Source organism: Chiloscyllium plagiosum, chromosome 2 (assembly GCF_004010195.1).
Source record: "Chiloscyllium plagiosum isolate BGI_BamShark_2017 chromosome 2, ASM401019v2, whole genome shotgun sequence".
In the NCBI taxonomy this organism is placed as follows: domain Eukaryota; kingdom Metazoa; phylum Chordata; class Chondrichthyes; order Orectolobiformes; family Hemiscylliidae; genus Chiloscyllium; species Chiloscyllium plagiosum.
This window is the reverse complement of record NC_057711.1, coordinates 93,197,173-93,212,783: the sequence shown is the minus strand read 5'-3', so window position 1 is coordinate 93,212,783 and position 15,611 is coordinate 93,197,173. Positions and strand designations below refer to the sequence as shown.

Genomic DNA, 15,611 nt, shown 5'->3' with positions numbered 1-15,611 from the left:
TTGCTGCCAGTCATAAGACCATATGATACATCACACCTTATTGAACTGAAATCTATCTACATTTTACAGGTCCTCCTCAACCAGAACCAGTTCTAATGAACCCAAGAATTAAAATCCCTGCCTCTCCAGCCACACATTCAGTGACAGTATTTCTGTATTTCACAACACAGAAAGTAATCCCATCTTCACCTTGAGGATACCCTCCATCGTATTGTGTGGCACCAGCTCCAAGCTGAATGAAATAGAATTTGAAAAGATTTGGTAAATCAAAATTGTCCATTCATAAACCACTATGGGATATCACAATCTGCAAACTCGTGGCCCAGCAAATTCCCCACTTTACTATTATTGTCAAGCCAGGAGATCAACAAGAGGGCCTTGTTAGGGGCTGCAACAGTATGTGAAATGTCACCTTGATGAAATGACAAAGCAAGACTACTTGTATTTCCATCAGTGCAAGCAAAAAGTGATAGAGTGATCTTACAGATCACATCTAAGCTCTGCAGTCCTCTGTGAAGAATGATAAACAACTAAACAAGAAACTCCACAATTATTCTAATTCTCAATAATGGGGGAGCCAAACACAACAGTGCAAAGGATAATAAAATTAGAAATTTCTGGATTAAATCAGGTCTGGCAGCATCGATGAGGAGAGAAACAGAGTCCAGTATAAATCCTCAGAGAATCCTCCATCCATCATTGACTTCATTAATCCTTTGAAAAGTCATATTAGACTTGAAACATTAACTCTGTTTCCCTCTCCATTGAGTTTCTACAGCATTTGCTATTTCTATTTCAGGTTTCAAGGCAAGTGCAGTATTTTGCCTTCATTTGAGTGAAAGAGATATGGCTGAAGCACTTTCAACTGTCTGGAGCCAGGAGTACCAAGTTAATGATCCATCTCAGCCTTTTCCAGAAGTCCCCAGCATCACAAATTAGCAAATTAGCTGTAAATTTGTCAAGAAATCGCTGAAGGCACTGGATACTGTGAAGCCTATGGGCTCTGACAACATTCTGGAAGACGTGCTAAAAATCTGGCTACACACTTGTTCCAATACAACAATGACATCAACCCAACAATGTGGAAGATTAGCCAGGTATGTCCTGTGCGTAAAAAGCAGGACAAATCCATCATGACTAATTACAGCCAAATTAGTCTAATTTGTCTTTCGTAAAGTGATGGAAGATTTCATCAACAGTAACCTGCTCACTGATGTTTAGTTTGGGTTCCACCTGGTCCACTCAGCTCTTGACTTACTTATGGTCTTAGACAATAGGAATGCCAGAGGTGAGGGGCGATTGCCTGCACTTGACATAAAGGCCACATTTGACTGACATCGAGGACACCAGCAAAACTAGAATCAATGGATATTAGGGTCTAACTCTCAATTTCTTTAGAGTCATACCTAGCACAAAAAATGTGGTGATTGTTGGAGATCAGCCATCTCAGCTCCAGGACAACTTTGCAGGAGTTCTTCATGGTAGTGCTATAGGCCACACCCTTTTCAGCTGCTTCATCAATAACCTTCCCTCTATCATAAAGCAGAAGTGGGGATGTTCATTGATGATTCATAATGTCTGGCACCATTCGGGATGCTTCAGAGACTGAAAACAGTCCTAATACAGCAAGTCCTGGACAATATCCAGGCTTGGGCTGACAAGCAGCAAGAAACATTTGTACCATGCAAATTCCAGACAATGACCTCCAATACAATACTAGCTAACATTGGGCATTCATGTTCAATGACATACCATCACTGAATATCCCACATTCAACACCCCAGGTGTACTATTGATCAAAAACTGAACTGGATTAACTATGAAAATAAAGTAGCTACAAGAGCAAGTCATAGACTGTGAATCTTGAAGTGAGTAACTCACATCCTAACTCCCCAAGCTATTCACTATCTAAAAGGCACAAGTCAGGACAGTGATGGAATACTCCTGTCTAGAAGGACAAAGATAGCAGATACATTTGAAGACTATGAGCAGCCAGTTCTCCACCAAGTCACTCGCCGTCCTGACTTATATTGCTGTTCCTTCGATGTTGCTGGGTCAAAATCCTAGAACTCCCTCCAAAACAGCATTGTGCATCCACGTGGACTGCAGCATTTCAAGAAGGCAGTGCACCACCAGTGTCTCCATGTCTATTTGGGATGGTCCATGAGCAGTAGCTAGCCAACAATACCTACATCCCTGTAAATGAATCAAATTATTTTTAAGAAGTTCCCATACATGAGAGAGTGACTGACATCTCATCGATAGGAATAAGCACTGAGGCAGTCAGGCTGCCGAGCCCGTATGCATGTTCTGGGTCAAGAGTTGATGATCTGTTCTATGGTGCTACTTGTTACTCACCTTCTCAAACACATTGAGGTCAGTGAAGCAGTGGAGCCACATTCTCCTGGTCACACTGCAACTACAGACTATCTGTAACTCTCCAGTTACAAAAACAAAGAAAAGTGCAGCACAGGAACAGCCCTTCAAGCCTGTGCCGATCATCATGCCCTAACTAAACTAGAAAACAAACATTCTGCCCTTATTTGGTCCATACCTCTCTATTCCTCCCTATACGTGTAACCATCCAGGTGCCTCTTAAATGTCACCAACATGCCTGCTTCCACCACCTCTTCTGGCAGTGGGTTCCAGGTTCCTATCACTCTTCATGAAAATCTTCCCTCATACATTTCCGTTAAACCTTCCCTTCTCACCTTGCACCTGTGCCCCCTTGTAATTGAAACTTCAACACTGGGAAAAAGCCTCTATCAGGTCTCCTCTCAGCTGCCATTTTTGCAGTGAAAACAATCCCATTCTCTTTAATCGTTCCTCATAACTAATGTCTTAGAGACCAGGCAACATCCTGGTGAACCTTCTCTGCATTATCTCCAAAACTTACACATCCTTCTGATAGTGTAGCAACCAAAACTGCACACAATACATAACTGTAGCATGGTTTGCCAATTCTGGTACTTCATGCCCCAGTCAATGAAGGCAAGCATGCGACATGCCTTCTTAATCACCTTGGCCACCTGTGTTGGCCCGTTTTTAGGTCTTCCAGTCTCCTGATAATAATTTTCACTATAGGTCGGACACAAACTGCTCAGCCACAGCACCTCAAAGGAGGCATCTTTAAATCTTGAGGTTGTCTTTGTCTTCCAAGTTGTACCTGTCACCAGCAATTTAGCACTGAAACCAATCAGCTCCTCTCTACTTGAAAATTGTATGAGAGAAAAGGAGAATCAGGATATGGCATAGTTCAAGTGGACAAATTCCCAAGCTAAAGTTGAAAAGCTCAGTTTTGCTTTTATGAACAAAATTTAACGCATAAGGAGACTGTGGTTTGAAAATAGAAATTGCTGGAAAAATTCAGCAGGTCTGGCAGCATCTGTGGAAAACAATCAGTGTTAACGTTTTGAGTCCAGTGACCCTCAGAGCTCCAGACGCCTCCTCTTTACCATGGACATGCAATCCCTTTTCACATCCATCCCTACCAGGATGGTCTCGGCTTTCCACTTCTTGGAACAAAGGCCTGACCTGTCCCAATCTACCACCAACCTTGTCTGCCTGCTGAGCTCATCCTCGCCCTGAACAACTTCTCTTTTAACTCCTCCCATTATTTTTCAGTCAGAGAGGTGGACATGGGTACCCACATGGGCCCCAGTTATTCCTATCTCTTGGTGGAATGTGAAATATTCTTTGTTCCAGTCCTATTGCAGCCCCCACCCACAACTCTTTCTCCAGTATATCAATGATATCATCGGTGCTGTTTCCCTCTCTCATCCAGAATTGGAAAAGTTCATCGATTTCGCTTCCAACTTCCATCCTGCCCTCACTTTCATCTGATCCATCTCTGACTCATCCCTTCCCTTCCCTTCCCCAACATCTCTTTCTTTCCATTTCTGGAGATAGACTAGCCAACAATATGCGCTACAAATCCACCGACTCCCACAGTTACTTTGACCAAGCACCCTCACACCGTGCTTTCTGTAAAGACTCTATTTCATTCTCCCAGTTCCTCTGTCTAAGTAGCATCAGTTCCAACTATGCCAACTTCAATAAGGGAACCTTTGAAATGTCCACCTTCTTCCTCAACTGAGGATTCTGCAGTACCCTTGTTGACAAGGCCCTCAACCAGGTTTAACCCATCTCCTGAACTATTGCCCTCTGCCCCTCTCTTCCCTCCCGGAACAGTGATCGCGTCCACTTTATCCTTACTTACTATTCTATCAACATCCACAACCAGAGGATCATTTGCTGCCATTTCCAACACCTCCAGCGAGATGCCACCACCAGACACATATTCCACTCCCCTCCCTTATCAGCCTTCTGCAGGGACCGTTCCCTCCTGTACATCCTGGTCCACTCTTCCTTCACTTTCAAACACTCCCCTCTTCCTGTGGTCGCAGGGGAAGGTGCCATCACCTGCTGTTTAATACCTTCCTGTCCAGTATCGAAGGGTCCAAACATATCTTCCAGGTCAAGCAGCACTTTAACTGCACTTGACACAATCTCGTCAATTGCATTCACTGCTCACAATGTGGTCTCCTCTATGTTGTGGAAATGAAGCATAGACTGGGTGTCTGCTTCGCAGAACACTTACATTCTGTCTGCAACCTGATGCTTCAACACACTACTCTATTCCCTGGCCAACATCTCTGCCTCAGGCTTCCTGCAATGCTCCAGCAAAGCTGGAAGAACAGCAGCTCATTTTCCACTTGGGAACTAACAGCCTTCTGGACTCAATATCGAGTTCACAACTTTGGGTTTGTGCTGTCCCATGTCCTTACCCCAATCCCCAAGCATCAGAGCTTGTTTTTGCATAGTCTGCTATTATACACAACCCTAACAGTCCCCACTAATAGCTATTCTCTGTCATAACTGATCGTTATCCACACTTCTAACTGTCCAACTGTTCTTCTCTCTTTTTGAGCTCGATCCCGACCTATCATTTACTCCTTACCCTCTCCAGCCACCCTATCCTCTACATATAAACCAACCTTTTCCTAGCTACTATCAATTCTTGGAAAGGGTCACTCGACCCAAAACATTGACTCTGATTTTCCTCTACAGATGCTGCTAGACCTGAGCTTTTCCAGCGATGTTTATGCATAAATATAGACTTTTCATTCAACAGGAACAACAATACAAAGATCGGTGGAGTTGCAGATATTGAGGAGGCTTTTCAGAGGATACAGCAGGGTATAGAACATAGAAGAATACAGCGCAGTACAGGCCCTTCGGCCCTCGATGTTGCGCCGATCCAAGCCCACCTAACCTACACTAGCCCACTATCCTCCATATGACTATCCAATGCCCGCTTAAATGCCCATAATGAGGGAGAGTCCACCACTGCTACTGGCAGGGCATTCCATGAACTCACGACTCGCTGAGTAAAGAACCTACCCCTAACATCTGTCCTATACCTACCCCCTCTTAATTTAAAGCTATGCCCCCTTGTAATAGCTGACTCCCTACGTGGCAAAAGATTCTCACTGTCGACCCTATCTATACCCCTAATCATCTTGTACACCTCTATCAAGTCACCCCTAAACCTTCTTTTCTCTAATGAGAACAGCCCCAAGTGTCTCAGTCTTTCCTCATACGATCTTCCTTCCATACCAGGCAACATCCTGGTAAACCTCCTCTGCACCAGTTTTAGTGCCTCCACATCCTTCCTATAGTATGGCGACCAAAACTGCACACAATATTCCAGATGCGGCCGCACCAGAGTTTTATACAACTGCATCATGACCTCAGGACTCCGGAACTCAATTCCTCTACCAATAAAAGCCAGTACGCCATATGCCTTCCTCACCGCACTATTTACCTGGGTGGCAACTTTCAGAGATTTGTGTACATGGACACCAAGATCCCTCTGCTCATCCACACTACCGAGTATCCGACCTTTAGCCCAGTACCCCATCTTTTTGTTATTCTTCCCAAAGTGAATCACCTCACATTTAGCTACATTGAATTCCATTTGCCACCTTTCTGCCCAGTTCTGCAGCTTATCTATATCCCGCTGTAACCTGCCACATCCTTCTTCACTGTCTACAACTCCTCCGACTTTCGTATCATCCGCAAACTTGCTCACCCAACCTTCTAACCCCTCCTCCAGGTCATTTATAAAAATGACAAACAGCAATGGTCCCAAAACAGATCCTTGCGGAACACCGCTAGTGACGGCACTCCAAGATGAACCTTTGCCATCAACTACTACCCTCTGTCTTCTTCCAGCCAGCCAACTTCTAATCCAAACTCTAATCTAATCAGTTGGTGGCATGGGCAGAAACTTGGCATTTGCAACTTAATCCAGACAAATGTGAAGTGATGCATTTTGGAAGGTCAAGTACCGGTGAAAATTAGAGTGAATGGCAGAATCCTTAGTTGAATCGATATGCAGAGGGATCTGGGTGTGCAGGTCCACAGATCACTGAAGGTGGCAGCGCACATAGCTAAGATAATGAAAAGGCCTGTGGCATGCTTGCATTCATTGGAAGGGGTATGGAGTATAAAGATTGACAAGTTATGTTACAGTTTTATAGAACTTTAGTTAGGCCATACTTGGATTATTGCATACAATTCTGGTTACCACACTACCAGAAGGATGTGGATGCTTTGGAAAGGGTATAGAAAAGGTTTACCAGGATATTTCCTGGTATGGGGGATTTCAGCTATGAAGAGGGATTTGACAGACTGGTTTTGTTTTCACTAGAGCGCAGGAGGTTGAAGGGCGATCTGTTAGAAGTTTATAAGAATGTGGATGAATGGAAAGAAGGCAAGGTTTTTTCCCAGGGTAGAAGAGTCAGTTACGATGGAACACAGGTTCAAAGTGCGAGGGGTGAAGTTTAAAAGAGATGTATGAGACACATTTTTCTCATGTGGCACTGCCAGGGGAGGGAGTGGGAGCAGATACAATAGCAGCATTCAAGAATCACGTGGATGAATACATAAATAGGAAGGGGATAGAGGGATATGGATCATGTAAGTGAAGACAGTTTTAGTATAGAAGGACAAAAGGTGTTAGTGCAGGCTTGGAGGGCCGAAGGGCCTGTTCTTGTGCTTTATTATTCTGTGTTCTTTGTTGGGAAGCTTGAGAAAAGCAGTTATACTAAGAAACTAATTCCTGCTTAAAAAAAAAAGGTCAAACGTTTCCATGACAAAAAAAAATCAACTGTGACTTTGCCATGACAGGAAGTGGAATCAATTCACTGGAGAACAAACCTTTTTGTGGATTAATTTGAATATCATGCATTTTGATGTTTGACCATATTTTGTAATTCTGCTTGCTTGTAGGAGTAGCCAAGGTTTTATGCATATGAAGCTGACAAGAACTAAAGATAAATACATCTTGGGAGAAAACAGCCTTCCATTTGACAGTGTTCCCGAGATCATACACCACTATTCTACCAGGAGACTACCAATTAAAGGAGCAGAACACTTGTCACTGCTCTACCCTGTACCAGTACGAACACTATAGTATTTCGTCTCTACTTCAGCTTCCCTCCTATGGATGGATTGATCCATTATTTTAATGTGTATGAGTTGGGTATTATTAAGTGGCATTGTTGCAGACACGTTTGCAGACACATTACTGCATGATAAGATTGTGTTTCCTGTGTGAGCACTATAAAATTGATCTACGAGTGATATGAATATTATTTTGTTTAGAGAAGTGCCTAATGTTAATCCTGCCAAAGTTGTTACTGATACTTCATTGATCTATGACTATACTTAAACTCTTCTTCATCTGAAGTTAGTGAAATTTGAGACAGTATGCTGCAGTGTATGTAATTCTATACAACTGGTGGTTATTTGAGTGTCTGTAAATATTGTGGTGCAATATATATGAATACATTTTGTATCACGTTTGGCAATGTAATAATAGTTTGAGAATTGTAACATGTTGTTTAGTTTCAGGCAAAAGAAAATATATTTTAACTTCCAGTTAGGCACTGGTATTTTCATTAATATATATGGATTAAGAGGAGCGTACATTGATTTAGCAACTTGAGATCTCTGCACTCTACAAAATACTTCAAGCCCTAGTCAATTCCTTTCGGAGTACAGTCATTCTGTTGTAACCAAACCTAGCAGCCAAGTATTACACCACATGATATCAACACTTCATTTGTATATTTGAATGCTGTACACATAGGCATAAGGGCATAGATCTCAGAATACTTTACATAAGGAATCAGAGGTAAAGGATAAGTTCAGAAAGAGTGGAACCATCTGGGTGAACAATGTTTTTTGTAGTCAAACTAGTAGGGTGAATTGATCTCAAAGAATTAACTTTGAGTTTAAGAAATTAACAATCATTCATGGCTGAGCCAACATTTATTGCCCATCTCCAGGTGCCATTGCAAAGCTGCAGTCCATTTGCTGCAGGGAGACAATACCATTAGGGAGGGGGTCATTGCTATAAGGGATTTTAATAATGACAATGTTCAAATTTTTGCACAGATTTCTGAACTAATACTGGCAAATTCTCCCCTTCTCCCTGACTATAGTCAGTCTAGAATTGAGCTTAGCACTCATTTCGGTGCATGTTTCAATGCTTTGATCCACAATCGCTATTTTGTCTTACTTTGTATGATTGTAGACATGTTGAAATTTTTTGCCATGTTTATAATATGCCAACCAAATGTGTTTGTGTCCAAGTTCCAGCCCGAAAGGAAGGAAAACAAAAACTTGTGAATGGCTTATGTTGCATGATTCAAATTGGAGTTGTGGTATGACCAGCTCCAGGTTTTACTGTTAGCCTTAAATTTAAAGCAATTACTTTGTTAAAGTCTCGAGTTTATGCAACAGGCCATGATGGTACCCTCTCATAGTTTTTACATGGAGCACATTTATCATGAATCTATTCAATGAGTTTTGTGTAATCACCATCCTTCAAATCAGATTAATCTTCATCTATGGATGAAGAAACTGACAATGTAACTCAAAGACAAAATGCATTTTTACCCCACAAATTTCTATCACGTGATGCCATTATCACATCATGAATATTCTGATTACAGATGCAATATGTTGTTAAAGGGAAGCGCCATAATGTCCTGATAGGATAGAATGCAAATCCACTAATTTTCCAAGAATATTTGTGTTCTATGAAAGACTTGTTCAGCAGCAAGGGTATTTTACCAGATTAGTACTAATTTGTCTTATTGCAGTTATTCAATCCCTTAAATGAAATGTATAACTTGGGGAGAGAGTCAAGTTTGCAGCAGAAAATCAAAACTATCAGCAATCTTCTCCAAAATTATGGCACATTGTTAGAATCAATACTACAGGTCATTAAAATGGGAAACTTAATGAGAGAAGAAACTTTACCCCAGAAAGTCTCATGTTCTAGCAATCTTCTCCAAAATCAGTAAAACATGTCATCTTTGCAGCAAACAATCAAAACATCCAGCAATCCTCTCCAAAATGCAGGTACATTAATTGAAAGAGCAGTAGATTTGAAGAACTATATATCTTGATGGGATAAGAAATACTGCAGGAGAAAATCAAACCTACTAGGGGTTTAGGTACATAGTTATTTGGAAGTTGCATCACAGGTAGATAGGGTGGTTACAATAATCTGCAAAATGCTTGTACATTGGTAGAATATGTTGTGCATGCCATTAAGGTGCATAGCATGGAGAGAGAAGCAAATTCACACTTGATTCTGGAAAAGCTCATCAGGTCTGGCAGTATTTATGCAGAAAAATCAGAGTTAACGTTCCTCCTTGGAGATTTACAGATTTACTGAGATTTTCCAGCATTCACATTTATTTCACTTTTTTAATCCTATACTCGATGGTCTGAACAATGAATGTAAGTGTGTTTAACCACCCTGTCTACCTGTGATGCAACTTTCAAAGAACCATGTACTAAACTGTTATGGACAAGGCCAGACCCCTTCAAAATATTTCAAGAAGGTAGCCCACACCTTACCTTTGCTAATTGTTTTAAGCAGGTGTAAAGTGTATGTTCCAGGAGCAGTACAACTGACCTAAACAAAGCAGAATTTATTTGCAAGATTACCAAATGAAACACAAACAAAACAGAACAGGATACAGAATAACTTAACATATCCAAAAACACAACAGATTATCCCAACTTAATGGTGCTGTTCCCAACACTTAACTTCCCCACAAACACCCTTTGGCAAAAAAGGTAAAACCAAACACAGAGTCTTACAGGAGAGAGAGAGGAGAGGAGAGAGAGAGAGGAGAGAGAGAAGACAGAGAGAGAGAGAGAAGACAGAGAGAGAGAGAAGACAGAGAGAAGAGAAAGAGAGAGATGCAGCATGGAACACCTTCTTCCATGTAGTTGTTTCTTTGACCAGCACCCTCAAAAGAAAAGACTGCCTGCTAAAACCAAACCAAACCAAACCAGAGAAAAGCTGAGCTGGGAGAACTGGCCACTCCCCTTTCATTGTACAAGTTTTTTTAAAAACTTGAATGCCTTTTCAAGTAGATCAACGCCAGACATTTCAGAACCAGTGTCTTTACGACCTCATGAAAAAAAACAAGGACAATATAACCTTGTTAAAGGAACAGCAACATCACAAAATGCCAAGGACTTTCTGACAACACTACCCAGGGCCCTACCATTAACTGTACAAGTCCTGCCCTTGTCCATTTGACCAAAATGCAATACTTTACATTTATCCAAATTAAATTCCATCTGCTACTCCTCAGCCTATTGGCCCAAGTGATCGAGATCCCTTTGTAATCTTAGCTAACCTTCACTGTCTACTATACTGACAATTTTGGTGTGATCCTACAGATTTACTAGCCATGCCTCCTAAGTTCTCTTGATACACTCAAAACTTTGCTTGATTGACAGTTCCAACTGTCTGAACTCCTCTATCATTTTCATATTGTTCATTTACACAAGGTTTCAGGTACTTAAAGCATCTGGATAATTGCCACTTGCATTGCTCTGTAGCGAATGGATTTCTTTCTCTTAAAAAAAATGATGTTATGAATGATGTTTGCATTTGACTCTCGGGTTTCTTTGCTCTATCATGGGTGGGTGTGCTATAGGGGCTTGTGAGTGTGCCATAATGTGCCATAGGGGCTTGAAGTAGTGTGCAGTGCAAGAGGAGAGCATGACAGCAGGGCCTTTTTTATTTAAAAGAGTTGGGATGACGTCTCAGTACAGAGATGCGCCTTTTAAACAACCTTTGTACCTTGTACCAGATAAATAAATGTTCCAACAATCCTCTCCAAAATGTTGGTGCATTCTTTGAGTCAGTGGAACATGTCAGAAGAGTGTAGAACTAATTGAGATAAACAACTTTTTGGCAGAAAAATCACAATTTCCAGCAATCCTCTCCAAAATTCTGGTACATTGTGAGAATCAGTAGTGTATGTCAGTAAGATGTATCAGTAGGTTAGATGAAGTAAATCAAAACTATCAGTAATCCTATCCAACATGCTGTCTGTTTGTTGGAATCAGTAGTAGGAAAAGTGCATAACTCAATGAGATTCATACTTTGTAGATATAAATCAAACCTTCCAGAAATCCTCTCCAAATTTCTACCACATTGTCAGAATCAGTGATACATATCAAAAATAGTTGCATAACATGATGAGACAAACAGACTTTCACCAGGAAGAGAAAGGTTCAAAGAATCTGCTCCAAAATGCTGGCACATTCATGAAATGAGCAGTATATTTAAATAAAGTGCAAAACTTGAGTGAGATAAACAATTTTGCAAGGAAAAGCTAAAATTTTGAGCAATTATCTACAAAATTCTGGCATCTTCATAGGTTCAGCAAAATTTATAACTCAGTGGGATAAGCAAAGTGGTATGGGAAATATTCAAGCATTCCTCAACAAATTTGGGGCATGTTTAGAATAATTAATACCTATCAGTAGAGGGCGCAATAAGGTAACATAACTTTGCAAACCAAAATAAACATTTCTAGCTATCTACTCAAAAATACTGGCAGATTCTTAAAATGTGTTACCGATATTAATAAAATACATGAGATAAACAACTCTGCACAATAAAATAAACATTTCTAACCTGTGAATAAAAAGCAGAACTCAGTGAGATAAGCATCATTGCAAAACAATTTAGCAATCATCTCCAAAATGCTGGCGTATTCTTAAAATCTCTTGTAGATGTTACTAAAAGTATAACTTGATGAGATAAGCAATACTGCACAAAAAATAACAAATGTTTGCCAATGCTATCATTTTTGGAAAACCTGTTGCAGACCTTACTAAAATGCATAAGATGAGATAAGCAACATTGCACAACAAAATAAATGTTGCCAGCATTATTCTCCAAAATGCTAGCATTTACATTAAATCACTTATAGACATTGCTAAAATGCATAACTCAGTGAAATAAGCAAATTTACACATTAACATTTCTAGTAATCATCCCTAAAATGCTGGCACATTCTTAAAATTTCTTGCAGAGGTTACTAAAAACCATAACTCGATGAGATCAGCTGGTTTATAAGCTGTTGCATTGTTCTGGAACTTTGGGGAGAAAAAGATCAAAACAATGGCACTTTAAAAAGGAGGAAAAAAGAAAAAGGCAGAGACCACATGGTCAATGAATCAAATGAAAAAGAAACCTACACTGCTATCTGACACAGTGAATCTGCAAAGCTACTGCCTTTGCTGTTTGAGTTCAAGTATGTCTGGACATTGGAGTGCATCTAAGAAAACTAAACAAACAGTGGAATTCAGAGCTGACTGAGGAGGAACCTGTGTGGGAGAGCTCACAACATGGCAGCAGCTAAGTGCATTGTTTTTAAGTGTAAACATACTGTTTTTAAATAAGTCTACAGTGATGAGTAGAATAGGTTCTTTTTTGATTAAATGGTTTATTGAGATCTATCTCTTGCTTAAATTTTAAAAAATATAATACACAGGTACTAAGTTAGCTTGGAGCAGTGTTTTCAGAGGAGAAAGGCTGTGCTGCTTTCTGGGTCTGCAGGTTGTTAAGGTGTAATGATGTCCTTTGTGATATGTTCTTACTGTCAGATGTGGAAGAGTTTCCATGTTACTGATGATTATGTCTGCATTAAGTGTGTTTGCTTGTGAATCTTGTTGGATCGCATAGATCAGTTGGTGTGGCAGTTTGAGGCAATGCGGTATTTACAGGACCTAGGGGATGATGGATGACAGTCTCAGGAAGGGAGAAAAACTGCAGATACAGTCAGGTGGATGGGTTACCTCCAGGAAAAATAAAAGAAAGAGACAGGTAGCGCAGGAGTCTCCTGTGGCTATTCCCATCTGAAACAAATATGCCGATTTAGAATATGTAGCAGGTGATGGACTCCCAAGGGAATGTAGCATCAATAGCCAAATTACTGGTAACAAAATCGGCTCTAATGTAATAAAGAATACATTAGGCTCCAAGTAATCAATTGTGATAGGGGACTCTCTAGTTAGAGGCACAGACAGACGTTTCTATAGCCAACAACGAGAAATCAGAATGATGTGTTACCTCCCTAGAGCCAGGATCAAGAATATCTTGCAGAGCGTACAGAATATTCTCAAAGGGGAGAGGGACCAGCAGAAGGTCACTGTACATTGGAACCGATGACATAGAACGTGAAATGGTGAGATTCCAAAGGGAGAATATACAAAGTTAGGCACAAATTAAAAAAGGAGGTCCTTGAGAGTCATAATATTTGGATTATTTCCAGTGTTATGAGCTAGTTAGAGTAGGAATAAGAGGGTAGAGCAAATGAATGTATCACTGAGGAACTGGTTTAGGGGCGAAGGGTTCATATTTTTGGATCATTTGAATCTTTTCAGGGGTAGAAGTGACCTGTATAAGAAGGAAGGACACTTGAATTCGAAGGGTACTATTATGCTAGCAGGGAGAGTTGCGAGAGCTGCTTTTTTTGTGGTAGGTGATGGTTGGGGAGGGGGGGTGGTTTGGAACCCAGGGAGAAAGTGTGAAAAGAGATCAATCTGAGACTGGTACAGTTAGGAAAAGGAGCAAGTCAAATTATCAGGGCAGGCAGAAACAAAGCAAAAAAATATGAGAGGCCTTAACAGGGAAGGCAGATGAACTCAGGGCTGGTTAGCAATATGTGACTGGGATAGTAGCAATGACAGAGACATGGCTCAGGGATGGATCGGACTGGCAGTTCCAGAATACAAATGCTAAAGGATGGAAAATGGGCCAAGAGAGGAGAGGAAGTGGTGTTTTGATAAGGGATAACATTACAACTGCACTTAGGGAAGGTATTTTTGGAAATAGATCAAGACAGGTTATTAGGGTGGAACTGAGAAATAAGAAAGGGATGATCAACTTGTTGAGATTATACTATGGAACCCCCAATAGTCAGAGAGAAATTGAGAAACAAATTTGTAAGGAGATCTCAGTCATCTGTAAGAATAATGCAATTGGATTAGGGATCAGGGATCCCTAATCCAATTGTATTATTGGATTGGGTCAGGGATTTTAACTTTCAAAATATAAACTGGGACTGCCATATTGTTAATGGTGCAGATAGAGAGGAATTTGTTAAGTCTGCATAAGAAAATGTTCTGATTCAATATGTGAAAGTACTGACCAGAGAAGGTGCAAAACTTGACCTACTCTTGTGAAATAAAGCGGTGTCAGTAGAGGAGCACTTTGGGGCCAGTGACCATAATTCAATTTGTTTTAATATAGTGATGCAAGAGGAAATTGGAGGAAGGTCAATTTTGAGGGCATTAGGCAAGAACTTTCAAATGTTGATTGGGGGCAGATGTTCTGGGAAAGGGAAGGGTGGAAAATGGGAAGAGTTCAGATGTGAGAAAACGAGAGACCAGAGACAGTATGTTCCTGTTAAGGTGAAAGGCAAGGCTGGTATGTGAAGGGAATGTTGGATGACTAGAGAAATTGGGACTTTTGTCAAGAAAAAGAAGGTGATAAATGGCAGGTATAAACAGAAGAGATGGAGTGAATCCTTAGAAGAATACAAAGACAGTAGGAAGAAAATCTGGAAGGCAAAAAGAGATAGCTTTGGCATATAGGGTTAAGTGGAATCCAAATATAAATACATTAAGGACAAAAAGGTAACTCAGGAAAGAATAAGACCTCTCAAAGGCAGCCTGTAAGTGGAACCACTGGAGCTGGGGGAGGTACTAAATGAGAATTTTGCATTAATGTTTACTATGAAGGAGGACATGGAAGCTCTACAGTAGAATGTGGGGAAATAGATGGTGACATCTTGAAAAATGTCCATATTATAAAGGAGGTGGTGCTGGATGTCTTAAAATGCATAAAGGTAAGGACTCTTTGAGAAGCTAAGGAAGTGATTGCTGGGCTCCTTGCTGAGATATTTGTATCATTGATAGTCCCAGGTAAGGTGCGAAAGACTGGAGATTGGCTTACAAGGTGTCACTATTTATGAAAGGTGGTAAGGAAAAACAAGGGAACTATAGACTGGTATGCCTGACATTACTGATAGGCAAATTTTGGAGGGATTGTGAGGGACAGGATTTACATATATTTTGAAAGGCAAGGATTGATTAGGAATAGTCAACATGGCTTAGTGTGCGGGAAATCATGTCCCACTAACTTGACTGAGTTTTCTGAAGAAGTAATAAAGTGGATTGAGGAGGGCAAAGCAGTAGACATGATCTATATT

General features: G+C 40.6%; 1 protein-coding gene across 1 annotated transcript in view; it reads left to right on the top strand.

The window, feature by feature from the left end:
- The window catches only part of LOC122557747 (SH2 domain-containing adapter protein B-like), a gene marked incomplete at its 5' end in the record, with an annotated part of 58,956 nt that extends 49,129 nt beyond the window's left edge, over nt 1-9,827 (top strand). The window contains one exon of the mRNA XM_043705703.1: nt 7,297-9,827. Within this exon, the coding sequence (XP_043561638.1) occupies nt 7,297-7,480 (184 nt within the window). The remainder of the gene's footprint in view (nt 1-7,296) is intronic.
- Nucleotides 9,828-15,611: the final 5,784 nt, after the last annotated feature.